Genomic DNA, 27873 nt, shown 5'->3' with positions numbered 1-27873 from the left:
TGGCCAGTTCTAGGGAAATTCTTGGTGGTTCCAAACTTCTTCCATTTAAGAATGATGGAGGCCAATGTGTTCTTGGGGACCTTCAATGCTGCATAAATGTTTTGGTACTCTTCCCCAGATCTGTGCCTCGAAAACAATCCTGTCTCGGAGCTCTACAGACAATTCCTTCAACCTCATGGCTTGGGTTTTGCCCTGACATGCACGGTCAACTGTGGGACCTTATATAGACAGGTGTGTGCCTTTCCAAATGATGTCCAATCAATTGAATTTACCACAGGTGAACTCCAAGATGTGGAAACACCACAAGCATGATCAATTGAAACAGAATGCACCTGAGCTCAATTTCGTGTCTCATAGCAAAGTTTCTGAATACAGTCGTGGACAAAAGTTTTGAGAATGACACGAATATTAATTTTCACAAAGTCTGATATCTCAGTTTGTGTGATGGCAATTTGCATATACTCCAGAATGTTATGAAGAGTGATAAGATGAATTGCAATTAATTGGAAAGTCCCTCTTTGCCATGCAAATGAACTGAATCCCCCCAAAACATTTCCATTGCATTTCAGTCCTGCCACAAAAGGACCAGCTGACATCATGTCAGTGATTCTCTCGTTAACACAGATGTGAGTGTTGACGAGGACAAAGCTGGAGATCACTCTGTCATGCTGATTGAGTTTGAATAACAGACTGGAAGCTTCAAAAGGAGGGTGGTACATGGAATCATTGTTCTTCCTCTGTCAATCATGGTTACCTGCAAGAAAACACGTGCCGTCATCATTGCTTTGCACAAAAAGGGCATCATCAGACAAGGATATTGCTGACAGTAAGATTGCACCTAAATCAACCATTTGTCGTATGATCAAGAAATTCAAGGAGAGCGGTTCAATTGTTGTGAAGAAGGCTTCTCCAAACTTTTGGCCACGACTGCACTTATGTAAACAAGGAATTTCAGTTTTTTCTAAAATGCCTAAAAACCTGTTTTGACTTTGTCATTTGGGTGATTGTGTGTAGATTGACGAGGGAAAACTGTATTTAATCCATTTTAAAATAAGTCTGTAATGTAACAAAATGTGGAAAAGGTCAAAAAAGGGTCTGAATACTTTCCGAATGCACTGTATAGTGTATATTTTTTCTCTCAAACCACTACATCCACCTTCAACATCTGAGGTTGAAGGTGGCCGAGCTAGTGGCCGAGCGGTGTTTGTCAGACCATGAGACATCCCAAAAATGGATTTTCTCACAACAACGTCTGTAACGTCTGAACAGTTTGGCCTACCAACTAATGTGACTAGGCCTTCTACTCTATGGAAAGATGAGATGTTCTCAAGAACATGATGCTGTTATCAGTTTCCTATACAACCTCACAGGTGTCACGGGACTTTTCTGATGGTTACCGGTATCGGTTAAAAAAATTATGGAGGCAGTTTTGTACCAAAAAAATATATATAAATTGTCTCCTAGATATAAGACACTTCAAAACCTTATTCTTTATGATTTTGTCTTGCCATTTATGAATGTGTTATTCAATGCTTACTATGGGCTATAGTAGTAAAGGCCAAATTCAATATTTTATCAAGTATATATATATTTTTATATCTAAAATTTAAAATCAAATAGCTAAATGATCCATGGTATGACCATCTTCAAATATTTTTTAAGAAGAGAAATGGTAGGAATAGGTGGGGTTTACGACTTTGTGGCTGTGGTAACTAGTGACTGGTGTAGCCTAGCAGCCTACATCTGACCGATCACCCTATCAAGACAGTACATTGTAGGCTAAAACTGGTTCTCCAATTGAAATCTCCAAACACACTCGTAGGCGATGTCATCAAATATTTTTTTTAACTAACCCATTGTTCTATCTGTGATGTCATGGTGACGTTGGCTAGCTAAACTCATGCGTAGAAACACTTCATGCCTAACTGGGCTTGTGCAGGCCGTCAAACCAAAGGCACTCCTTCAATATAAAGTTGTTTTTGATGAAAATTAAAACGTGTCAATTTGTCACTTTTTATTATATTTTATTTATTTAACCTTTATTTAACTAGGCAAGTCAGTTAAGAACAAATTGTTATTTACAATGACGGCCTACCCCGGCCAAACCCGGGTGACGCTGTGCCATTTGTGCGCCGCCCTATAGGACTCCCAATCACGGCTGGATGTGATACCGCCTGGATTCACAAGGTTGGAGTAATAACATGTTCAAGTACTTAAAATATTGTCTCGAATCTAGGTTGAGCCTTTAGATTTCAAGAAAATGAACAACTAATCATTGACTTCTCAAAGCCCAAACCGCGCTCTGGTCTATTTGGTCTGTTTGGCAAGCTCTCCCGGAAGTATTGCAATGTTGCGCCTCTGTGTTTAGAAACTCTATGACCCTATCATCTACCAAGGACAGCGCTCGAGCACACCCGAAACATTACTCTATCTATCAGGTACCAAGGACAGAGCTCGAGCTTTGTTGGTGGCTGGTCGTAGTCGTTGTTTGGAGAGGCCAGTTCCATAATAGTAATGGTTTTGACGACACTAGAGAACTTCAAGCTCCAAAATCCATTGCTAAAATGGGAGATTGCCTACGAAGCGTCGTGGTAACCAAGCACCACCGCAGGCGTAAAGACAACGAGAGCCCCTATTCTCAAAAAAAATTGCGTCGGGAACGCTCGTGAAGAGGATCTTGCATACGTCAGAGTCGTTTCGTTCAAGGATATCATCCTCCGAAAAAAACGATTCCCTGTGTTGTACCCTTCCTCATCTCCATTTGTGCGTTCTTTCTATATGGACCGGTTTCTAATTCCCATCAATTCCAGCTCACCTAGTGTTGAACATCATTTGGGATGCGAATAAATGACGCAAACTCGCCGAGCGTATTGGAGCTGATACAATTATTCTGCTTTGCATGGGAATCGACGGTGTGTATATCGGCGTTGTAATCCGTTGATTTCAACTGGAATAACTACAAGGCAAATACTTCACGGTCGATGTCAATCGAAATCGTCAAGAGGTTTGCCACGGCTTTATGATTGAAACCAGAACGAAATATCGTTCTGTCAGATATGTATATTTTCGCGTGATATCGCACCCAACCGTTTAGGACAGTATAGCACTTTGACATGCATTTCCACTCTTGCGTTTTGGTGCCAAAATTGAGGACTATTGAGCTGTAATAGCTGAATGAGATGACATAGGATTAGAGTAGTCGGGGTTAGTCGGGGTTATATTTTATGCCTTGAATTGCTAAAAAGCTATACAGTATAATGGCTCTTTCATATCAATGTATGTCATATAGTTCGCCGATTTCACCACGGTTTTATGTAGAATATAAAATGCTAAATAGAAGGCAATTGGAAGAGGCAGCATAATGTCATTGGTCGTGTTGATTCATGAGGCCATCTGAATGTAACAAGTATAATCCATGATACTGGAATGTAGAGAAAGGGGGATTGGGAACAGGCAAGGGAGAAGGGATATCTCATTAGTGTGACACACTAGTGGCCATACACTCTTGACCAGCCTCTAGGATTTTACTCTGTGTTCATGTTGCTGCATTTTTGGAATAGAGTTAATCTGAGATTGAGGTTGAATTGCAGTTGAGCCAAATACAATTGTCTAATAGTCTGACAAAGCATGGCAGACAAGACTGCTCCACGTTGCCAACTGAGGTTGGAATGGATTCATGGATACAGGGGGCATCAGTGTCGCAACAATTTGTATTACACTGCCGGGAAGGAGATTGTATATTTTGTTGCTGGGGTTGGCGTGGTTTACAACACCAGAGAACACACTCAGAAGTTCTTTTTGGGACACAATGATGACATTATCAGGTAAGTTACCTCAAAGTTACTCTCCCTATACAGCAGTACTTCCCAACACTCTCCTCTGGGACCACCAGACGTTTCGCATATTGGTATTTGTTGTCGCCCTAAACTGGCACACCTGGTTAAATTTTTCAAGGCCTTGATTAGATGATTAGTTGACGAATTTAATCAGATGTGCCAGTTCAGGGCTACAATAAATATGTTAAACATCTCATAGTCCAGTGCCCAAGGAGAGGGTTTGGAAACCATGCTATTACTGAACCACTCACAGGGAATATTACTTCTCGGTCAAGTTACGCCAGGGTCATGATAGGGTCACACTGACTGCGGTTTGCGTTCCACAAGAAGTCCAGGCGTTACAAACGGCATCCGGCAAGTAACTTTGCATTGCGTTCTCCATGCTACATCACAAGCGTTTGATTCTTTTACCTTCTGCATTGTGTTTGTCATCCATTGACCCTCCAGTTGTTCATTTTGAAGCTACTTTGTGTCATTTTAACAACAGCACTAGTCGTGTATTTGGTTGAGCATATGAATATACGAATGTACCACTGTTGTGGGGTGGCAGGGTAGCCTAGTGGTTAGAGCATTGGACTAGTAACCGAAAGGTTGCAAGTTAAAATCCCTGAGCTGACCAGGTACATATCTGTCGTTCTGCCCCTGAACAGGCCGTTAACCAACTGATCTTAGGCCGTCATTGAAAATAAGAATTTGTTCTTAACTGACTTGCCTAGTTAAATAAATAAATAAAAATTGTCTCACTCGGTAAACCAATGTCTTTAGGAAAACAGGAAATTCCCACTTGGACCAAGGGTAACACTGGTTTTAATTTGCAGACAGAGCTACCTTATCGTGAGAGGGAGATTCCAAATAACCTCTACTATATTTACTCCCCTTTGACCGTCCCAAGTTAGGCACATATGTAGCTGGTCGGATTCATTCTGAGGCCATCTCACTCAAGAAATCAGCGTCTTAACCATTAGACCAACAGGAAATTCCCATCTGCTCGTGGGCAGGGCTGTAGGCCTACCTCATCAAAAAACAGAATTACAAATCACCTCTGCTACAGTAGCCTCACAATCATGTTAGCTCTCATTCAATTACTGTACGTTATAATGCCCGACAGACCATATCATCAGATCTAGCCCTAACCATAAACCTTACCCGTCTAGCACTAACTGTAACCCCAGCAAGCTGTTGTGTATCAACAAAGTTGCAGTTGATTGCTGTTTGTTTTAGTATGAATCATTGAAAAATAAAATAAAACAAGCATTTCTTATTCATGTAGACCTTCCTTGTTTCAATTTGTTTTCTGCTGTTTGGTGCCTAATGAATACAAACCAGATGTTAGTTATCATTTCATTTGAATGAGAAAGTGCCAAGCACCCCAAAACCAAGCAAAGTGTCTGCAAATGCCTAGTGACCTCTTCATCAGCCTCTTCATCAAACATGTAAGGCCCTAATCCACAGACCTTTAGACTACTGAAAGGCAACATTTGAACCTCTGGATTTGCACTTGCATAGATGTGTGTTAAGATTACTTTTGAACAGAGGAGTTTATTAACAGACTCTTAGAACTTAAAAGTATGTCCATAAACCAGTGGTTCCTCACTCATTGTAAAGACGGTACATGCACCAATTTCTCCACTGACTTCAGAGGGACATTACTTTAACGGTTTATGGGAAGATCTCAATTGAATACTCCTCGCATCCTCACTCATCTCTCCTCCTCTCCTTCTCAAAACTCATTGGATGAGAAAGCCAGAGGTCCCTCGCCTCAGACCTTTTTGTCCAATGAGTTTTGAGACGGAGGCAAGGAGAGGGGATTCTCCCAGCCTACATAGTTGACACAGCAGACTCAAGACCATTGCCATTGAACTTCCTATGCTAGTTTGTGCGCCTTACCCATTATGTTAGTGTTTATTCTTGCTACTTGCTAGCATTGGTGTCTGGGAATGCTGAAATAGAAAATTGTCTTTTCGAGTTAATCAATTGACATCACCATGTGAGGGAAATTGAGCCTCATGATTGGGCCAGTGAGGTATTAGTCATCCAATCAGAAAACAACTTGTCCTGAGGATTGCCTGTTTTCGCTTCTTTAATTCATAGCTGTTGAATGGTTGCATGTCATATAAGAGGTAGCCTTATATGCTTGTAAACTTTGGACAGCTGCCTCAAATTATGTTACATGTAGCCTACATGAAAATTGATAAGCATTTCAATTGACGTGGATAAGAAACGGATAAGCATATGCCTTGAAATATGCACCAGAATTAGCAGAATTTCCCCATACCAATGGACTATATGCTAATGAAGGGAGGGAATCACCGGAGGGGGAATCACCAACCATGAGCAGGAAGGGCTGCAGGATTTTCTGTGATCTTATGTGATGATCTGCAAACCAATTATATATATATTTTTAAAAGCCTGGGTTCTGAGTTCAGTGTATCGTCACCGTAGTGCAGGATAGGTTTCCTTGAAAATATTGAAATTAGGCAAACATACTATATTCATTTTTCCCTCAGAGGTGAGTTCTATTGGCTTGTGGAGTTCAAGCTACATTCGGGGATTTTTTCCCATCAGCAAAACGCCACCAGTCTGCTGTTAGATGGACTTTCATAAGGAGCATTGTAAAGACCATCTAAACTGGGAAACCAGTAGTAGGCATGGAACAATACTGAAGTATGGTTGACTTGACCACTTGACATGTTAAAGAAGTACAATGCATGTTTTGACTGGGACAGCATCTAGGGATTAAGGATTCATGGGAAATTCACGAGATGATGGGCAAAATCATTGAAAATCGCGTTTATCTTCATGTGTTGCCCTTTACAGGGAACACAGTCACTCACTGTCCGTGTGTCACGGTTTTCTTGGTGTGAAGGAGAGTCGGACCAAAATGCGGCGTGGTGATTTAGATACATCTTTAATGAATATGTAAACAAGATCGATACAAAAACCATATCAGGCCAAACACAGAAACAGACAAACTAGACACACAACATAGAATGCCCACTCAGATCACACCCTGACCAAACAAAACATAGAAACATACAAAGCAAACTATGGTCAGGGTGTGACACCGTGAGGATGACATGCAACCTTGGGGCTTGCTTTGAGGAGAATAATTGGAGGGAGCATGTGCCAGTCCGCACAAGGGCCGATGAGAGTCACTGCAATCCGCTAGTTCAGCTCTATCTATTGCGTGACAATGCCTGATGCAAGCAGACAGAGGAGAAAAAAACTGCTGACACTGGGGATGTGGAGATTGCTGATGATGTCAACATTGAGAATTAAAGCACTGATTTTCCTTTTGCTTTGTAGTCACTTACAACATCTTCTGCATTTCCAATTATGCCGGAGTAAATCCTAACCAATGGTTTGAGGATTACGTGCGTGTGTCAGCCTCCACATGGCCAGTTTACTCGTGCTCGTGGGCACAATGCTTGACTTTATGTGACTCATCGATTGCCTCTGGGATCAACCCACCCTCTCCCTATTCTACAGCTGGACACCGGCCTGTGGTTAAAAGGAGTTAGAAGGGCCAAAAACTTTGCACAACTGCCAAAAATAAGTAAATGCAACAACACCTGTGCAGATTTAGATGCAAATGTCTTATCCTAAGCTGAACATGTATTTTTATCCAAATTTGAACACTACTTATGTCAAAGCACGGTAAAGCTTCAAATGACACCAAAACTTGCTGGAAACTAAAAGTAATACTGAATAAATGAGGCCTTCAAGTCCAACATTGTACAAATACCTCAACTTTTAAAATTAGATCTCAGTGACCCTTTTGTACACAATGGCAAATATAAATAATATCCTTCCCCAAAGGACCTTTCTATGGATTAAATTCAAAACATCATGGTCATTGTTTTTACATTTTCACACAGAATGAGCCAATAATCATATTGTCAAGGTATTACATGGATATTATCTGGATTACAATTGGAAATAAAATGGTGAATACATTTTATGTGATGTTGACTTGGAAATTAAAACTGGAATCCTTAATGGTGAAACCGCCACGTCCATTAGCAATATTACAACAACAAAGAAGTTACTGAAAACCACAAACCCAGTTTTTTTCCCCCTCGGACGCCATTGCACACGTGATAGAACACTTCACACCACCGCTTCGTCAACACAATAAAAACTAGAACAACGGCAGTGGGGGCGGAGAGCAGTGCTGTTTTCCTTACTGCAGATTCCATCTTTAAAGGCATAGAAAATACATGTTGACCAATGTTTATGAATATCAGTATGTTTTATATAATGTGTACCGGAGCACAAAGTCTAGGACCAAAAGGTTCCTTAATTAACAGCTTCTACCCCCACCTGGACTATTTACATAGACACCCCCGAACCCCCCTCCCCGCTGCTACTCGCTGTTTATTATCTATGCATAGTCACTTTACCCTTACCTAAATGTACAAATGACCTTGACTAACTTGAACCCTCGCACATTGATTCAGTATATAGCCTTGTTATTGTTATTTTATTGTGTTTCTTTTTATTTTATAGTTTTTACTTTAGTTTATTTAGGAAATATTTTCTTAACTATTTCTTAAACTGCATTGTTGGTTAAGGGCTTGTAAGTAAGCATTTCACGGTAAGGTTGTATTCAGCGCATGTGACAATTAACATCTGATTTGTTCCGATTTTTTTAGTAAGTTACTGCTCATAATGGTTATTTGTCTCCGGTCAACCCACACAGTCTTGCTATGCATCCTGACAAAGTTCAAGTGGCGACAGGACAAGTTGGGAAGGATCCTTACATCTGTGTTTGGGACACATACGCTTTGCAGACTGTGTCCATCCTGCGAGACGTGCACACACATGGGGTGGCGTGTCTGGCGTTTGATATAGACGGACAGGTGAGGAACACCTTTGAGCTGGTCTCCTTGGATTTTTAGCTTAGATTGAGTACTTGGAGTTGTGCTTCTTAGTGTAGGGTGAAGTTTCCTATCGACGCTGATCTTGGGTCAGTTTATAATTTTCCTCACTAATGAGTTTAGGATTTGGGAAGGGGAAGCTGATCCTAGATCTGCACCTAGGGGGAAATTCAAGGGTTTTGACAACATTACGTTTTTATTAATGCCATGTACAGTAGTTACTTTATAACCAAAATGGGATTACTTAGCATTACACAGTAACTGCTGATCAGTAAAACATTATACCTATTTGTCACAGCTGTAGTACACCTGTAATAACATGTGTAATCCCTATACCTATATGTAACTATGTAATAAGACTTGTCTACGCACTCATGGGTGCAGGAACTATAATGACACTGTAAGATGGCAAAGTAGCTTGTGCAAATGTTTGAAGAATGTTGCATAATGGTTTTACAGTGCTGTATAAAATGCATCCTTAGGACCGCCATTTTTCAGAATGGGTGTGACCCTAAACATAGAAAGTGGATCAACTTAAGCAGGTTTGATTTGCCGCTAATTGGTTTTCTATTGTCCCCTTGTGTAGCGATTAGCCTCTGTTGGGCTGGATGCCAAAAACACTGTGTGTGTCTGGGACTGGAGAAAAGGCAGAGTCCTGGCTACAGCAACTGGACACTCAGACAGGGTATGGTATATATTTTTATTTCAATTATCTACACTGTCGATACTAAGGAGTTAATGTCACTTTAATGTATGTCAGTGCTATGAAGCAGACAGAAAATGTAGCTCTGCCGTGTCACTGGTGTGTTCCTTAATGTCACAGGTCATAATAACCGCGTTTGCTGCTGTTTCAGATCTTTGATATTGCCTGGGATCCGTTCCAACTTCACAGGCTAGTAAGCTGTGGGGTGAAGCATATAAAGGTGAGGCCCGAGCCTAGCCACATAATCAGTGTAACTATGGTAATGCTTCATTTAACAGCCCATTTGAAGTTTATACTTACCTGGTGTTTACAAGATTTTAACTATGAAACTATGGGGTAACAATAGATACTTTCTGGTACATACCTCAAAGAATTCAACACAATTGATAACTATCTGGTACCAAATGGAAGATGGTGAAGTTTGTGTCAAGTGTAATTCCAATGCAATGAAGTAATTACCTAATAATAAACTACCTGGTTAACAGCAGGCTAAAATACTGGGTAAAATAAAGCATTACCAGTGCTGATGTTTAACATAAAAATGATTGTCAGAGCCATCTAAAATGTGAGCTTTATCTTTGCTCAGTTCTGGACCTTGTGTGGGAATGCCTTGACACCCAAGCGGGGGATCTTTGGGAAGACCGGGGACCTGCAGACCATTCTGTGCCTGGCCACGGCAAAGGAAGAAGTGACATACTCTGGAGCACTGAATGGGGACATCTATGTCTGGAAGGGGCTGAACCTGGCTCGCACAGTCCAAGCAGCCCATGGAGTGAGTGGAATGCAGCCTCACTAACAAAATGAGGATTTATGGTCAAGTGAATTATCACACTGTATAGTATTGTTTTTCCATCCACATGCACATGCCTTGCGACCAAAAAACTCAAGCAAATTATATTTTGTTTAGCTTTAATGCAAATGCATATACATTTGTGAGGTGCACAGACAACCCATAGTAGTCATCCAGTTGGTCACATTGGTGCTGTGACTAGGGGCCTATTCAGACAGAAAGGAGTTGAAGCAGAGGTATTGCAGCTCAAATTCACTGTAAATATTCCAGTAGCCACTTGCCATTGAGCATGTGAATTTAAAATTGAAACCCTCCGTCCTTAGCTTTTGCTATATATGTCTATTTAACAAACTGATGTTGCTAGAATTTCAACATCACAAGTTTTTGTTATAAGCAGTTTTAGGAGAACACGTCATTTCTTCCCCCCTGCCCTACCTTCACCCAACAGTTAGCTGCCTATCTGAGAATGGCCCATCCAAACTACACCTGAACTATATTGAAACTCATTTCACACATCTAATAGATGTAGCCTAAAGGCAAGATTAAATTGGCAATAGTCTGATGGGTGACAATATTATCAATTGTCTTGTGACTGAAGAGACTGATGAGCAGTGCAGCATGTGTAATTAATAAATAAGGGAACGGAGCTTACCAAAAAGCAACTTTTTCGAATTATCCGACAGATGCAGGTCAGACGTTTTGATTCTGAAAGAGCAGATTCTAAGGTTTCTAAAACACCTCCTTCTGCCAAAATTGAGCAGATGGGCTCTATTTGAAAACATACGGGTTGTTTTGGTAGAAGAGCCACAATTCCATGGGTTCCACACAACTATGCACAGAGTATTCACATACTAAAATATGTTAGTACATTTCAGCTGTTTCAAAAACATTGCTCTGCTATTAAGATTTTTACTGTAGGAGCATTTAGCTTGAAGAGATAATTCTGACTGCTTGGAGGAGGGTGACTCAAAACTATTAAATAACACATATGGAATCATGTAGTAACCAAAAAAGTGTTCAACAAATCAAAAATATTCTTCAAAGTACCCACCATTTTCCTTGATGACATCTTTGCACACTCTTGGCATTCTCTCAACTAGCTTCATCTGGAATGCGTTTCCAACAATATTGAAGGAGTTCCCACTTGCTGAGCACTTGTTGGCTGCTTTTCCTTCACTCTGCGGTCCAAGTCATCCCAAACCATCTCAATTGGGTTGAGGTCGGGTGATTGTGGAGGCAGGTCATCTGATGCAGCACTCCATCACTCTCCTTCTTGGTAAGATAGCCCTTACACAGCCTGGAGGTCCTGTTGAAAAACAAATGATAGTCCCAATATAAGCACCATCACATGATAACACTTCCTCCTCCATGCTTCACGGTGGGAATCACACATGCGGAGATCATCCGTTCACCTACTCTGCGTCTCACAAGGACATGGCGGTTGGAACCAAAAATCTCAAATTTGTATAGAACAGATTTCCACTGGTCTAATGTCCATTGCTCCTGTTTCTTGGCCCAAGCAAGTCTCTCATTATTATTGGTATCCTTTAGTGGTGGTTTCTTTGCAGCAAATTGACCATGAAGGCCTGATTCACACAGTCTCCTCTGAACAGTTGGTGTTGAGATGTGTCTGTTACTTGAGCTCTGTGAAGCATTTATTTGGGCTGCAATTTCTGAGGTTGGTAACTAATGAACTTATTCTCTGCAGCAAAGGTAACTCTGGGTCTTCCTTTCCTGTGACAGTCCTCATGAGAGCCAGTTTCATCATAGTGCTTGATGATTTTGGCGAATGCACATTTTCCATATTGACTGAAATTCATGTCTCAAAGTAATGATGGACTGTCATTTCTCTTTGCTTATTTGAGTTGTTCTTGTCATAATATGGACTTGGTCTTTTACCAAATAGGGCTATTTTCTGTATACCAACCCTACCTTGTCACAACACAACTGATTGGCTCAAATACATTAAGAAGGAAAGAAATTCCACAAATTAACTTTTAACAAGGCACACCTGTTAGTTGAAATGCATTCCTGGTGACAACCTCCAGGTTCCATTCTCCAGGTGGAACCTGGAGAATACCAAGAGTGTGCAAAGCTGTCATCAAGGCAAAGGGTGGCTACTCTGAAGAATCTCAAATATAGAATATATTCTGATTTGTTTAACACTTTCTTAGTTACTACATTATTCCATATGTGTGTTTCAGAAAATAGTAAAAATAAAGAAAACCCTTGAATGAGTTGCTGTGTCCAAACCTTTGACTGGTACTGTAAATATTTTGTTTTTGAAAGGCCTGAAAGAAAGCACTATGTAATGTTTAACAAAATCAGTCAGAGAATGATTTTGTATTTTCAACATACTCAAAATATTTTTTTTCTATAATTTTGTGGCCCCATATCACCCCAAATGTTCTCGATTGGTATCCGAGGCTCTTATGGAACCATCATGTGAGAGGTGTTGGTTGGTGAGTATCTTGAAAGCAAGTTTAATCACAAGGATGCACTTCCAGCATGAGGATAATGCAGTGAATTTGGTCCAAAAGGGGGAAGTGAACCCGACTTTCAAAGTAAACACTATGTTATTGCCACAATATCATTACACAAATTTGGAGTAATAGCGGGGCACAAAGATAGTGTGTTAACCAAGTTGTGAACATTGCTTGTTAACCAGGTTGTTTCATAACTAATTTAAGGAGGCTACTTGCAAATGTATTTTCTGTATTTTAAAATACAAATTATATGAATTTGAATGAAATAAATGTTTTGACACTAGTATTTTATACATGAGTCTTTATGGCATATAAATGCAACAAGTGAAGTGTTGGTCCCATGTTTCATGAGCTGAAATAAAAGATCCCAGAAATGTTTCATATGCACAAAAAGCTTATTTATCAAAAATGTTGTGCACAAATTTGATTACATCCCTGTTAGTGAGCAGTGCGCCTTTACCAAAATAATCCATCCACTTGACAGGTGTGGCATATTAATAAGCTGATTAAACAGCATGATCATTACCCAGGTGCACCTTGTGCTGGTGACAGTAAAAGGCCACTCTAAAATGTGCAGTGTTGTCACACAACACAATGCCACAATTGGCATGCTGACTGCAGGAATGTCCACCAGAGCTTTTGCCAGAGAATTGAATGCTAATTTCTCTACCATAAGCCGCTTCCAACCTCATGTTAGAGAATTTGCCGTTTGCTGATGTCAACGTTGTGAACAGTGCCCCATGGTGGGGTTATGGTATGGACAGGCATAAGCTACGTACAACGAACACAATTGCATTATATTGATGGAAATTCCAATGCACACAGAGGGCATAATGAATTTAATTTCAATTGACTGATTTCCCTATATGAATTGCAACTCAGTAAAGTCTTTGAAATTGCTGCATGTCACGTTTATATTTTTGTTCAGTGTATATTGTAACAAGATACATTTTGATGTATCTTTGCCCATCAGTCGATTTCATTTGCACTTTGTTAGATTTCTGACTTGGTGACATTTTAGATCTTGTTTTTCCTGTAACTTCTCCACAGGCAGGGATTTTCAGCATGCACGCCTGTGAGGAAGGGTTCGCTACAGGCGGGAGGGACGGCTGCGTGAGACTGTGGGACGTGGACTTCAAACCCATCACTAAGATCGACCTCCGAGAGACTGAGCAAGGATACAAAAGTAGGTTGTCGGGCCCAAGAGCCTCCCCCTTAACATACACAACCTACCCCACATTTTCAAAGTAAACGAGTGTGTATAATAAATTCAAGATACAAAAACAAACATGTCTGGACTGCATAAGTAATCACCCTGATATGGCACACCTAAATGTAAAGTACTTGTCTTTCTGAAGAAAATATGTACTTTTTACTCCCATACATTTTCTCGGACACCAAAAGGGTACTCGTTACATGTTCAGGCAGGACAGAATTATGGTCCAGTTCACGCACCTATCAATATAACGCCTTGTCATCTCGACTGCCTCTGATCTGGCAGACTAACTAAACACAAAGACCATTTTCAGGTCTTTCCATAGATTTTAAAGCAGATTTAAGTCAAAACTGTAACTTGCCCACTCTGGAACATTCATTGTCTTCTTGGTAAGCAACTCCAGTGTTTTTTTAACCTTTATTTTACTAGGCAAGTCAGTTAAGAAAATATCCTTATTTTCAATGACAGCCTAGGAATAGTGGGTCAACTGCCTGTTCAGGGGCAGAACGACCGATTTGTACCTTGTCAGCTCTGGGATTCGAACTTGAAACCTTTTGGTTACTAGTCCAACGCTCTAACCACTAGGCTACCCTGCCACCCCATGTAGATTTGGCCTTGTGTTTTAGGTTATTGTCCTGCTGAAAGGTGCATCTCCCAGTGTCTGGTGGAAAGCAGCAACCCAGTTTTCCTCTAGGATATTGCCTGTGCTTAGCTCTTTTCCGTTAGTTTTTTTTATCCTGAAAACATCTCTCCTTAACGATTACAAGCATACCCATGACATGATGCAGCTACCACTATGGTTGAAAATATGGAGAGTGTGGCACTCAGTAATATTTTGTATGGGATTTGCCCCAAACATAACACTTTGTATTCAGGACAAAAAGTTCATTGCTTTGCCACCTTTTTTGCAGTATTACTTTAGTGCCTTGTTGCAAATAGGATATATGTTTGTTCTTTTCACTCTGTCAATTACGTTAGTATTGTGGAGTAACTACAGTGTTGTTGATCCATCCTCAGTTTTCTCCTATCACAGCCATTAAACTCTGTTTTAAAGTCACCATTGGCCTCATGGTGAAATCCCTGAGCGGTTTCCTTCTGCTCTGGTTACTGATTTAGAAAGGATGTTCTATCTATTGTATTTTTACCCATCTACCAATAGGTGCTCTTCTTTGAGAGGCGTCAGAAAACCTCCCTGGTCTTTGTGCTTGAATCTGTGTTTGAAATTCACTGTTCGACTGAGGAACCTTACAATTATCTCGGTGTGGGGTATGGAGAGGAGGAGTCCATGCAAATTATTATGTGACTTGTTAAACACATTTTTACTCCTGAACTTATTTAGGCTTGCCATAACAAAGGGGTTGAATACTTATTGACTCAAGATATTTCAGCTTTGATTAAAAAAATATATATATTCCTAAAAATTAGGAAAACATAATTCCACTTTGACGATATGGGGTATTGTGTGTAAACCAGTGACAAAACAAATCTAAATTTTAATCCATTTTAAATTCAGGCTGTAACACATTACTGTGCAGTGAAATGCGGACAACAGTTACAAAGTTGAGAAGGATAGGGATTTATTATGGGTTATGGTGAGTTGCACTTGTGGCTGGTGAAGGGAGGACAGCTCATAGTAATGGCTGGAATGGAATGAATTGAAAGGTATCAAACATTTCTAATTCCATGTTTTTGATGTCATTCCATTTATTCTGTTCTGGCCCATCTTCAAATAAAAGTAACACCAGCCATAACTGGTTAGTTGGAACTAAAGGGGTAACACATGGGAGGTGTAGCCAATTGGTTTGGATTAAGGGAAGGATTAGGGTCTTAGCTTTATCTAAGGCAAAGGGTAGGGTAGAGTTCCTATCTAGTCAGCATTGCTATCCTGTAACCCACTGCTGACTTGCCTTAGAAGCTAAGCAGGTCCCTGGATGCTGCTGGACATGGTGTTGGTGGGTCAGTAATCTCATGTGGACAGACGCACGTACCAACTGGTATCGTAGCATCTGTTAACAGACTGGGATGTGAAAAATCACAAGGAACTTTGTTCAGTGCAGAGATTGTTCATCACTGTTCATTTAGATAAATCACGATTGACCTGGTGTCCTGGCTAAATGCTCAAGATGGCCTCATTCCATCATGGCCACTTAATTATCCCTGTATCCCTAATTGGCATAGGTTATTCCTAATTTCCACTGCAATAGTTGTGAGCTGCAAAAATAGTATTTATTTTTTATTTAACCTTTATTTTATCCAGGAATTACCACTAAGGTCAGAAGGCCTCCTTTTATAGGGGAGAACTGAGTGTATTTTTTCCTGTCTCTTCCATTCCTATTTTCCTAGGCTTGTCTATCCGTAGCGTGTGCTGGAAGGCCGACCGAGTCCTGATGGGCACCCAGGACAGTGAAATCTTCGAGGTGATGGTGCGAGACCGGGACAAGCCGCTGCTCCTCATGCAGGGTCACAGTGAGGGCGAACTCTGGGCCCTCGACCCTCACCCCAAGCAGCCGGTGGCCGTAACCGGCAGTGACGACCGATCAGTAAGGTAAGTGGTATTCCAAAACACCTTTAATCTGTCCCCCCCAAAAAAAACATATCATCCCAGGACACGGCATGAGCGGTCTATCCTAGAAAAAGAAAAGCAGGGGTATTTGGATGTCTGTATAGATTTTGAAATGTATTTTAGGGATGTGCAGGTGGCAGACACATTAATGTGTCTTGACAGTTAAAACTAGGCTGAAGCTTGACCGGTTACCCTCCCATATCATAACAGTAAGCAATGCGTTACCCATAATCTTTTCCTTGCCTCTTAAATCTTGTCAAAATGAACTCGTTCTCTTCTACAGAGGGCCATCTCACTTATTCCACTGTTGTCCAGGTTATTCCACTGTTGTCTGGTTTATTCAACTTTTGTCTCTTACTTTTCCACTGTTGTCTGTTAATTCCACTGTTGTCACCTTTTATACTTTACTAATTCTACTGTTGTCCCTTCCTCTCATTCCACTGCTGGATAATTTTTCACTGCTGTCCCCTTATTCCACTACTTTCCCTGTTTGACCCTTCACCTTGTCGCTCTGTGTCTCTGTTGAAGGCTCTGGAGTTTACCCGACCACACTCTTATTGCCCGCTGTAACATGGAGGAAGCCGTGCGCAGCGTTTCCTTCATCAATGACGGCTCTCAGCTTGCCCTGGGCATGAAGGACGGCTCCTTCACTGTGCTCCGCGTCAGGTTAGTTACCAGAACAGTCTTACGTTTTCAAACACAATAAAACATTTATTTCTGTTATTCTGTATTTGACTTTTTTTTACTATGCTGTATTTTACAGTCTGCTATTTATCTAATTTGTTTTAAGAACGATAAAACTGTAATTACACAACAACTATGTAACAATAGAATAATATATATTTTTTTTGTGGGATGTATTGTAACAATGATAAACCATTTTGGTACCTACTTTGAAATGTTTTGAATTTGTAATGTAGAAAAAAAAAGTAAGTACCCCTGGTCACCCACATAATTTCTCAATTAACACCAGACAAACATGAGCTGTAAAATAAACAGGACTGTAAAATCATGTCTTGTCTTTTCTCTCCTCTGTGTCCCCAGGGACATGACGGAGGTGGTTCACATCAAAGACAGGAAGGAGGTCATCCACGAGCTGAAGTTCTCGCCGGACGGCTCTTACCTGGCGGTTGGCTCCAACGACAGCCTGGTAGACATCTATGCTGTTGCGCAGCGCTACAAGAAGGTGGGTGAGTGCAACCGATCCACCTCTTTCATCACCCACCTGGACTGGTCGGTGGACAGCCGCTACCTGCAGACCAATGACGGGGCAGGGGAGAGGCTCTTCTACAGAATGCCAGGTAAAAAACACACTTAAATCCTATAATTGGATGGCCTGACTGGTCTAACGTCTACCGTGTTGATGTAACGGATGTGAAACGGCTAGCTTAGTTAGCGATGTGCGCTAAATAGCGTTTCAATCGGTGACGTCACTTGCTCTGAGACCTTGAAGTAGTAGTTCCCCTTGCTCTGCAAGGGCCGCGGCTATTGTGGAGCGATGGGTAACGATGCTTCGAGGGTGACTGTTGTTGATGTGTGCAGAAGGTCCCTGGTTCGTGCCCGGGTATGGGCGAGGGGACGGTTTAAAATCATACTGTTACATTGACATAGGCTTGATTCTGGCCTACTGCTCTTTGACATAACCTCTCACTATCCTTAAATATATATAAAAAATACATGAATATAATAATGGGGTACAGTAACACTTCCCCTTAAAGGTGCAATCTTCAGTTCAATCAACCACAAAGAGAGCACCCCGCTACAGTTTTGTTAAACAGTTGATGGACGGGATTAGAGAAATGTAACCAGTTGACTTATGGTTGACAGTGACATGTCTCTATGCTCTTCTCCCTCATCTCCATAGCGGGGAAGCTCCTTAGCAAAGAGGAGACCAAGGGAATCCATTGGATGACCTGGACAGGCATCATCGGGCCCGAGGTCAATGGGATTTGGCCCAAGTATGCCAACGTCACAGACATAAATTCCGTGGACGCCAACTACAGCAGTGCCGTGCTGGTGACTGGGGATGACTTTGGCCTCGTCAAGCTTTTCAGGTTCCCGTGTCTTAAGAAAGGTCTGGCTATATGTGTTTTCTTACAAGCCTTTCTCTCATGGATTCAGTGCCTGTAGCAAATATACAGTAGATAGATATTCTTTGTTTCTTTGGTCACACTTTGTTTGGTGATAGTATCAACATCTGTAGAGCATCTTTCAACAAACTATCTGTTGATAAGCAACTGCTTGCTAAGGTTAGGGTTAGGTTTAGAATAAGGGTGAGGGTTAAGTTTAGGGTTAGGATAAGGGTTGGGTTAGTAGATAGTTGAAATGTTACTGCTAGTCTGTAGGTAGTCTGTCGAGAATCTACAGATGGACTATAGATAATAAAGTGTTACAGTTTTTCCCCCTACATAGGTCACCATGATAATCTACAATGATGGAATTCAGTCATCAGAAAAAATATACTTTATTGATAGCCATACCATTACCAGGCAATGTTATGGCCATCATATAAGAAAATGTCCCAGCTCAGCTTCTAATATACTGTATGTTATCTCCCACTTGGTTTCCTTAAATGCATTATTTTGTGGTCTTTGTGCAACAGCGGCTAAATTCAAGAAGTACATCGGCCATTCTGCCCATGTGACAAACGTGCGCTGGTCCCATGATCTCCAGTGGGTGTTGAGCACTGGAGGGGCGGACCACGCCTTGTTCCAGTGGAAGTTTCTTCCAGAGGGGGTGATGAATGGTGTTCTGGAACCCCTCCTTCAAGGTGACAATTGCTGGATTACAAATGAACCCCAAGACCTTAACCCTACATTTACATTTGAGTCATTCATTTATCACCTGGTCACCTGGTTAATGTGCTGTCATAGTCTTCTGTCTGTTTATCTTCTGTGTGAATGGTATGAACGAATGTAAGTGTAAATGTCAAGTCTGGGTGATGACTTGTTGGTTTGATCTATCTATTTATTTATCTATATCTATTGAATGGTCTCCATAAAGGTCAGAGGTCATCTATCCTCTGTTTGTGTTTGCATCTCCAGAGGGATACGCTGATTCAAACAGTGGAGAATCCGACTCGGACGTGTCTGACGTTCCGGAGCTTGACTCAGACATTGAACTGGAGGCCCAGATCAGCTATGAACGACAGGTGGAGTAAAATATTTTGTGGAATAAGCCAATGCACAATTGCTACTGGGATTGCTCACTGTCTTGCAAAGAATTATACAGTACAAAAGTATGTGGACACCTGCTCGTCGAACATCTCATTCCAAACTCATTAGCATTAATATGGAGTTGGTCCCCCTTTGTTGCTATAACAGCCTCCACTCTTCTGGGAAGGTTTTCCAATAGATGTTGGGACATTGCTGTGAGGACTTGCTTCCATTCAGCCACAAGAGCATTAGTGAGATCTGGCACTGATGTTGGACGATTAAGCGTGGCTCGCAATCGGCATTTCAATTCATTCCAAAAGTGTTAAATGGGGTTGAGGTCAGGGCTCTATGCAGGCCAGTCAAGTTCTTCCACACTGATCTCAATTAACCATTTCTGTATGGACATCTCACATTGTGCACGGGGGCATTGTCCTTCTTAAACAGGAAAGGGCCTTCCCCAAACGGTTGCTAAGTTGGAAGCACAGAATCGTCTAGAATATCATTGTATGCTGTAGCGTTAAGATTTTCCTTAATTGGAACTAAGGGGCATAGCCCAAACCATGAAAAAAGGCCCCAGACCATTATTCGCCCTCCACCAAACTTTACAGTTGGCACTATACATTCAGGCAGGTAGTGTTCTTCTGGCATCCGCCAAACCCAGATTAGTCTGTCGGACTGCCAGATGGTGAAATGAGATTAATCACTGCAGCGAACACGTTTCTACTGCTCCAGAGTCCAATGGCGGTGAGCTTTATACCACCCTAGCAGACGCTTGGCCACAGAAACCCATTTCATGAGTTCCCAACAGACAATTATTGTGGTAACGTTGCTTTCAGAAGCAGGTTGGAACTCGGTAGTAAGTGTTGCAAACAAACGATTTTTCGTGCTACACACTCGGCGGTCCTGTTTTGTAAGCTTGTGTGGCCTACCACTTTGTGGCTGAGTTGTTGTTGCTCATAGATCTTTTCACTTCACAATAACAATACTAGCAGGGCAGAAATTTGACAAACTGACCTGTTGGAAAGGCCGCATCCTATGACAGTGTCACGGTGAAAGTTACTGAGCTCTTCTGTAAGGCCATTTTACTGCCAATGTTTGTCTATGGAGATTGCGTTGACGTGTGCTCGATTTCATACACCTGTAAGCAACAAGTGTGTAGAAATAGCCAAATCCATTAATTTGAAGGGGTAACATGATAACATATGATCTTATCTTAAACTGTCTCCTAGGTTTACAAAGAAGACCTCCCACAGCTGAGGAAGAAGCTAGTGGGCTCACTGAAACGACAGAAAGCACCAGACGAGGGGCTGCGTTTGCAGTTTGTTCACGGGTAAGGCACCTCAAGGGTGACTGTAAATGTATGTACTGTCAGGCCACTTCATATACTTGCAGTGTTTATTCCAAAAGTGATTTTGCCAAGCGGCAGGTATTTATTAAATTCTACACGTGCCTAAAGTATTTCCGCCAGAGTATGTTGTGCTTCGAAGTACCATAAAGTATCCAATAGCCTTGTTTTGACTATCAGGACAGGTCGAGGCCACGCTACTTTTAATTTACCAGCAATCACCAAAGTGTATAAAATTATGTAACTCTAGATTTTTCCTGTCAATTCCTCATTGCACAGGTACAGAGGTTGTGACTGCAGAAACAACCTATTCTACACCCAGGCAGGAGAGGTGGTGTATCACGTAGCAGCCGTGGCTGTGGTCTATAACCGTCAGCAGCACGCACAGCGTTTCTACCTGGGTCATGACGACGACATCCTCAGCCTCACCGTCCATCCGCTGAAGGACTTCGTTGCCACCGGACAGGTCGATCCACAACCATATATTCATTTCTGTTTATTTACTCTACTTTTTCCTGTCTCTCTCACGCTTGAGTAATAGAATATACTGCTGCAATCCATCACCATGTAATTGCATATGTAACTAGGCAAGACAGTTAAGAACAAATTATTATTTACAATGACAGCCTACCAGGGAACAGTGGGTTAACTGCCTGCCTGCCTGCTTGTTCAGGGGTAGAATGACAGATTTTTTACCTTATCAGCTCAGGGATTTGTGGTAACCTTTCGGTTACTGGCCCAACGCTCTAACCACTAGGCTACCTGCCACCCCAAGGTAACCTAGTCGTAGCTACATAGGAGTTCCTGTGTAACTGTTACACTTATCGGGGCAACAGAAGTTAGTGTAACCATTTTTTATTTACCCTGTCTTCTTAAATTGGCATATTTAAGAGTGAGTATTTACAGTTCCAGTCAAAGGTTTGGACACACCTACTCAATACCAAGAGTGTGCAAAGTTGTCATCAAGAATCTCAAATGTAAATTGTATTTTGATTTGTTTACCACTTTTTGGTCACGACATGATTCCATATGTGTTATTCCATAGTGTTGATGTCCTCAGTATTATTCTACAATGTAGAAAATAGTCCAAATGAAGAAAAACCCTTGAATGAGTAGGTCCAAACGTTTGACTGGTACTGTAGTTAAATTGGAAGCTCCATACCAACTCTACTATTTTAGCAACTTAGCTATGTGCTATATTTAGCACCACTATGCATTTTGCATATGAAAGTTGAATTTGTCCCCATGCTCAGGTTGGCAGGGACCCAGCTATCCATGTGTGGGACATCCAGACACTGAAGTGCTTGTCCTTGCTGAAGGGCCATCACCAAAGAGGGGTGTGTGCACTGGAGTTCACAGGTAGGCAAGGCGCAAGGCACGACGCAGTAAGTAATGCAACATTGGCTAATCACTTGAGTGATAATGGCTTTGGTTAACAGCTTATTGTTAACCAAGAATCTAAATGCACACTTGTCTGCTCTATCTTTGGTAAACTTAAAGGTAGACAGCAATATGACAGGTCCTCTTTATATAGCTTTATATAGCCCTTTACACTTGTACCCATATACAGGTTGAAAATGGAACCTAAATTGGAACGTAAAGGGCTGTACAGTAACATGCTATACATGACATCAGAGCTCTGGCTCTGCACTTCACAGCGCTGTATGGGGTTTGACTGACAGCTGTTCTGACTTGAGCACCGTACGCGACAAGGAGTTGCCCCCCATCCCTCCTGATAATTGGGCAACTTTTGCACACAGTGTCAACGTTTATGATCACTATGTTTAATGTACAGTTACAAGATGTCATGTTGTTATATGCTGGGTTGTTCTGAACAGAATGAGCCTGTTTGTTTCTTGTGAAGAGAATTCGCCGTGGCACACACACCTGAATGCAATCATGACTCCTTTCTATGTGCACCAAAATGATGATCTGCTTCGCTGAATTGCCTTGTGAAACCCTAACACTTTGAGATCGTATTTTCTAACTTAGCTTGTCATGTTGACAATAGAACAAGCTTTCAAATCATGCCCGCCTGACCCAGATTACGATTTATAATGGACCGTTTCTTCAATTGTGTAAACAGCAGTCATTTTGTGATGGCTGGGATGCAGGGTTGTGTTCCGAACGAAACCGCTACAAGTGTGTTTGCTCTTTTACCTCAACGGCACAGCTAGGAGAGCTAAAAAAAAGTACCTTATAGTTGAAGATTCTTATTTGAGTCATAATAGTGCATTGAAATTGCTTAGGAATTGTGAACACTTTGGAGGTGTGTGGTCACTTGGAGACACCACTTAGTCCTCTCACTCACCCTAGTATTTTTTATGTCTTATGTTGCACCAACCCCACATTTTCCTGGAATCAAATTGTACAGTATTTGTCACATGCCGAATAAAACAGGTGTAGCTCTTGCCGTGAAATGCTTACTGAGGGGCACCCCTGAGGGGCCCCCATGTTGGGGATCAGCATGGCAGGCGGCCCGTCAGGAAGTCCAAGATCCAGTTGCAGAGGGAGGTGTTTAGTCCTAGGGTCCTTAGCTTAGTGATGAGCTATGAGTGCACTATGGTGTTGAATGCTGCACTCTAGTCGACGAACAGAATTCTCACATAGGTGTTCCTTTTGTCCAGGTGGGAAAGGGCAGTGTGGAGTGCAATAGAGATTGCATTATTTGTGGATCTGTTGGAGCGGTATGCGAGTTGTAGTGGGTCTAGGGTTTCTGGGATGACAGTGTTGATGTGAGCCATGACCAGCCTTTGAAAGCACTTCATGACTACAGTGCTACAGGGCGGTAGTCATTTAGACGGGTTGCCTTGGTGTTCTTGGGCACAGAGACTGCTTGAAACATGTATGCGTTACAGACTCAGTCAGGGAGAGCTTGAAAATGTCAGTGCAGACACTTGACAGTTGGTCAGCATATGCTCTGAGTACGCGTCCTGATAATCCGTAAGGCCCTGCAGCCTTGTGAATGTTGACCTGTTTAAAGGACTTACTCACATGTGCTATGAAGAGCGTGATCACTCAGTCATCCTTAACAGCTGGTGGTTTCATGCACGGTTCAGTGTTGCTTGCCTTGAAGCGAGCATAGAAGACAATTAGCTCGTCTGGTAGGCTCGTGTCTCTGGGCAGCTTGTGGCTGGGTTTCCCTTTGTAATCCGTGATAGTTTGCAGTAAATGTTACTGAATGTATCCAGAGTATTTTCAGATTTCTTAATCAATAAATGCTGCGAATAGTGTAGTACATGTAAAATGCATATACAAATCAACATTGTATATGCATGTTGTGGCTTGGCTGGCAAAGCTCCACTATTTGTTTCAATGACATATAGAGCTGGTCTTTTTTAAACAATCTTTATTAAGAGCTGTCATTATATTGTGAGGAACTGCAGTTTTATCAGAATTTTTTTCTGTTTTATCCTCTTATGTGAGTGATCTTGAATTCAAAACAGCTGAAGTCTCAATTTCCGATCAACCAAATTCAGTACAGGATCACTCACATAACGGGGAACAAAAGAAAAATTATAATCAAACTGCAGCTCCTCTCAATAAAATGACAGCTCTTAATAAAGATTGTTTAGTAAAGAAAACCAGCTCTATACGACATTAAAATAAATAGTTTGGATTCAGGCTAGTGTCAGGTGAACTTGTGTACTCACCTTTTGGTCTAATAATTTTCCCATTATGCATATGCTTTTCATATTTCTTCTGTAAGGAACATTTCAAATATAACCCTACCCATATAGGACAATTCCCACAGGTGTAAAGGGTTAAACACTTCTACAGGCATTGCGAGATCTGATAAGCTGTGCAACACGACTGTGATTAAGACGACGTGGAACAAGGGCATACCGGATTTCTTGATTGCTCCAATAGCTGACGACACAAATTAAACGATGTCCATGTTTCTGGATATCTGAAAGCTGCTGACCTTTACTGAATGTGGCTGTATGCACGCATGACTGGATGGGATAACAAAGAGGGCATAACAAAATGGCTCTCTTCCCTTTGGCCCGCAGTGGATGGGAAGAGCCTTGTTTCTGTGGGCATTGACGAAGGTCATTCCATCGTGTTGTGGGACTGGAAGAAAGGCGAGAAACTGGCAAAAGCAAGGTACAGTATGCATTCAGTAAACCAGGACATTCCCATTCAAGGTTGTTTACCTCCATCCACAACTTAATGTTCAAGTATCCCTATGGAGTAAACACATAAATCAAGATGTAACGAATATGACTAAAAAGGATGTTTGATTGAAAAACGGTGTAGATATTCAATGAAACATGAGCAAAATGCAAACATTGATGGAGAAGAAAACAGACTGATGTGTTGTGGGTTCTGCTTTTCATTCCCTAGGGGCCACAAAGATAAGCTTTTTGTGGTGAAATGCAACCCCTTCCGTATGGACAAGCTTGTCACCGTGGGAATTAAGCATATAAAATTCTGGCAACACACAGGTATTCCCCATGATTATTTTCATTCCCAATATCGTTTAATTTAGCAACAGTTGTTTTTCCTGGGGTTCACAGAAAACCTGGCGGCACTTTATTTTACGACAAACTATCAAAATAAAGAAAGTGGCACACTCCATGTATAATCTCCCAGCAATTTAATGGGTATTTACCAATGTTTCGGCATCACTTCATCAGGAGGAAGGCACAGTGATGCCGAAACGTCGTTAGTCAGCACCCCCACACTAACTATTTTCTGGGTGTGCGCCAGCTCATGTTTTTTAGGCACTTTATTGTACACAACAGAAATGTATTTACGAAATTCCATGATAAATGGTCATTATTCTGCAACGTCCATGTGAGAACTGTGATAGTTAATATTGGTTTGACAATGCAACTGTTCAGTGAAGCAATTCAACCATGAATTGCTTTGTTGCCCTCTAACATATTATCTAAATGAACACCACACAAACTATTAGAAGTGTGGCAACAGTACTGTTTTTGTTGTTGTTCCATTGTCTAAAAAAAAAGACACAAAATCAACCTTCAACTCTGAACGCTTGAAGAAATAGCTTTGTATGAAAGACTGCATGTGTTGGACCCAAGGTGGAGGCCTCACATTCAAAAGGGGTATCTTTGGAAACCTCGGGAAGCTGGAGACCATGATGTCCGTCTGCTACGGGCGCTCAGAGGACCTGGTTTTCTCAGGTTCCACCACTGGGGACGTATACATCTGGAGAGAGACCACCCTCATGAAGACCATCAAGGCCCACGACGGTCCAGTGTTCTCCATGTGCTCTCTTGACAAGGTACCCGCTGTCCCCAACGTAGCAGTAATCACTTTTGACTAGTACGAATTGCCTCACTTTATGGGCCGGTTTCCCGGGCACAGATTAAGCCTAATCCTGGACGAAAAAGAATTCATATTTTTTGTCCAGAACTAGGCTTAATCAGTATCTAGGAAACCAGACCCAATACTATAATTTTCAGGATTAATTAACAGGATATCTTTACTTGGCAGCTCAGTCCTCCATCAGCATTCCACATGCCTACGCTTCTTTACTCATCTATGCATGATCTTGACCTGTCGTTTACCTGTATAGCCAGGTAGAATATAGAATACATGTTCCTTAATGGTTACCTTGGAAACTGAAGCAGAACACAACTGGGATCTAAATTAGTGAAGGAGGTGATTGAACGAAATGAGAGAAAAAGGAATTGGGCTTGTGGGCGATTATTCCCTCATTCTCTCGCAGGGCTTTGTGACTGGGGGCAAGGATGGAGTGGTGGAGCTATGGGATGACATGTTTGAGAGGTGCCTGAAGACCTACGCCATCAAAAGGTCTTCGCTGTCTGCTTCATCTAAAGGTATGCTGTCTTCTTCTTCGCTTTGTTCGCTCCACATCCAAAAGCAGGCTATTATAGACTATTATATTTTAAAATGTAAGTCATGTACAATATCTCAACACAAAAACTATTCCCCAGGTAAACTAAATTCAAGCAGTAATGTACCAATATTGAGAAATACTATGATTGTGAGTGAATGAATAAATTATAAATGTATTCAAAACATGAATGAACGAATGAATGCCATAGGCAGCAACAACTTCCATCAGTACAAATAATGATAATTGTTGCCATTTGCTTGCTGCTATTTTGGAATTTATGTTTGCTCTTTGGCTTCGCCTCCTGCTTCTTTTCTTAGGATTGCTGCTGGAGGACAACCCATCTATCCGTGCCATCACCCTTGGACATGGACACATCCTTGTGGGGACCAAAAATGGAGAGATTTTGGAAATTGACAAGAGCGGGCCAATGACCTTGTTGGTTCAGGTGCGCAGAGGGGGTGGATGTAACAGCTAGACATAAGATCAGAATTTACGCAGATTTTCACTGTCTTAAAAATCCTAACAAATGGTTTGACTATTACGTGTGGGTGCGTTTAGGGTCACATGGAGGGTGAGGTGTGGGGTTTGGCTGCTCACCCTCTGCTTCCCATATGTGCCACTGTAAGTGATGACAAAACGCTCCGAATCTGGGAACTCTCCTCCAACCATCGCATGGTAGCTGTCCGCAAACTTAAAAAAGGTACCTGCTATAATTTTGTCTTGTTAAATATTTTATAAAGGTTTCATTGAAAAACAATTACTGGTACATCTGTAATACATATATAGAAACGTCTGTGGTCATAATGTGCGTATGACCACAAACGTTTCTACTGTATATATGTATTACAGATGTACCAGTAATTGTTTTTCAATGAAACCTTTATAAAATATTTTAAAAACTTAGGTGCTGGGCTCATGAAGAATACTTGAAAAGAACATAAAGGCCCACACACTGAATATCCTCCCAATTACCATCTCTATTGAAAACATTTCAATCCACAAGGATCTTCGTTAGGTCAAAAGATCTGCAATGCATGACATTTAAAATAATAGGGCTTTACAATGATAC

General features: G+C 41.4%; 1 protein-coding gene across 1 annotated transcript in view; it reads left to right on the top strand.

The window, feature by feature from the left end:
• The first annotated feature begins 3584 nt into the window (after window positions 1-3584).
• LOC135539475 (echinoderm microtubule-associated protein-like 6) overlaps window positions 3585-27873 on the top strand; it is a 64340-nt gene continuing 40051 nt past the window's right edge. The window contains exons 1-21 of the mRNA XM_064965375.1: window positions 3585-3824; window positions 8539-8698; window positions 9303-9401; window positions 9571-9639; window positions 10006-10191; window positions 13746-13881; window positions 16255-16456; window positions 17003-17140; window positions 17519-17775; window positions 18339-18548; window positions 19077-19244; window positions 19519-19625; window positions 20859-20959; window positions 21254-21440; window positions 22228-22333; window positions 24988-25081; window positions 25322-25422; window positions 26023-26225; window positions 26673-26784; window positions 27122-27249; window positions 27363-27504. Of these exons, the coding sequence (XP_064821447.1) occupies window positions 3628-3824; window positions 8539-8698; window positions 9303-9401; window positions 9571-9639; window positions 10006-10191; window positions 13746-13881; window positions 16255-16456; window positions 17003-17140; window positions 17519-17775; window positions 18339-18548; window positions 19077-19244; window positions 19519-19625; window positions 20859-20959; window positions 21254-21440; window positions 22228-22333; window positions 24988-25081; window positions 25322-25422; window positions 26023-26225; window positions 26673-26784; window positions 27122-27249; window positions 27363-27504 (3103 nt within the window). The 5' untranslated portion in view covers window positions 3585-3627. The remainder of the gene's footprint in view (window positions 3825-8538; window positions 8699-9302; window positions 9402-9570; window positions 9640-10005; window positions 10192-13745; window positions 13882-16254; window positions 16457-17002; window positions 17141-17518; window positions 17776-18338; window positions 18549-19076; window positions 19245-19518; window positions 19626-20858; window positions 20960-21253; window positions 21441-22227; window positions 22334-24987; window positions 25082-25321; window positions 25423-26022; window positions 26226-26672; window positions 26785-27121; window positions 27250-27362; window positions 27505-27873) is intronic.

This window comes from Oncorhynchus masou, chromosome 5, assembly GCF_036934945.1.
Source record: "Oncorhynchus masou masou isolate Uvic2021 chromosome 5, UVic_Omas_1.1, whole genome shotgun sequence".
Taxonomy (NCBI): domain Eukaryota; kingdom Metazoa; phylum Chordata; class Actinopteri; order Salmoniformes; family Salmonidae; genus Oncorhynchus; species Oncorhynchus masou.
The sequence above is the reverse complement of the archived record's forward strand: the minus strand, read 5'-3'. Positions and strand labels throughout refer to the sequence as shown.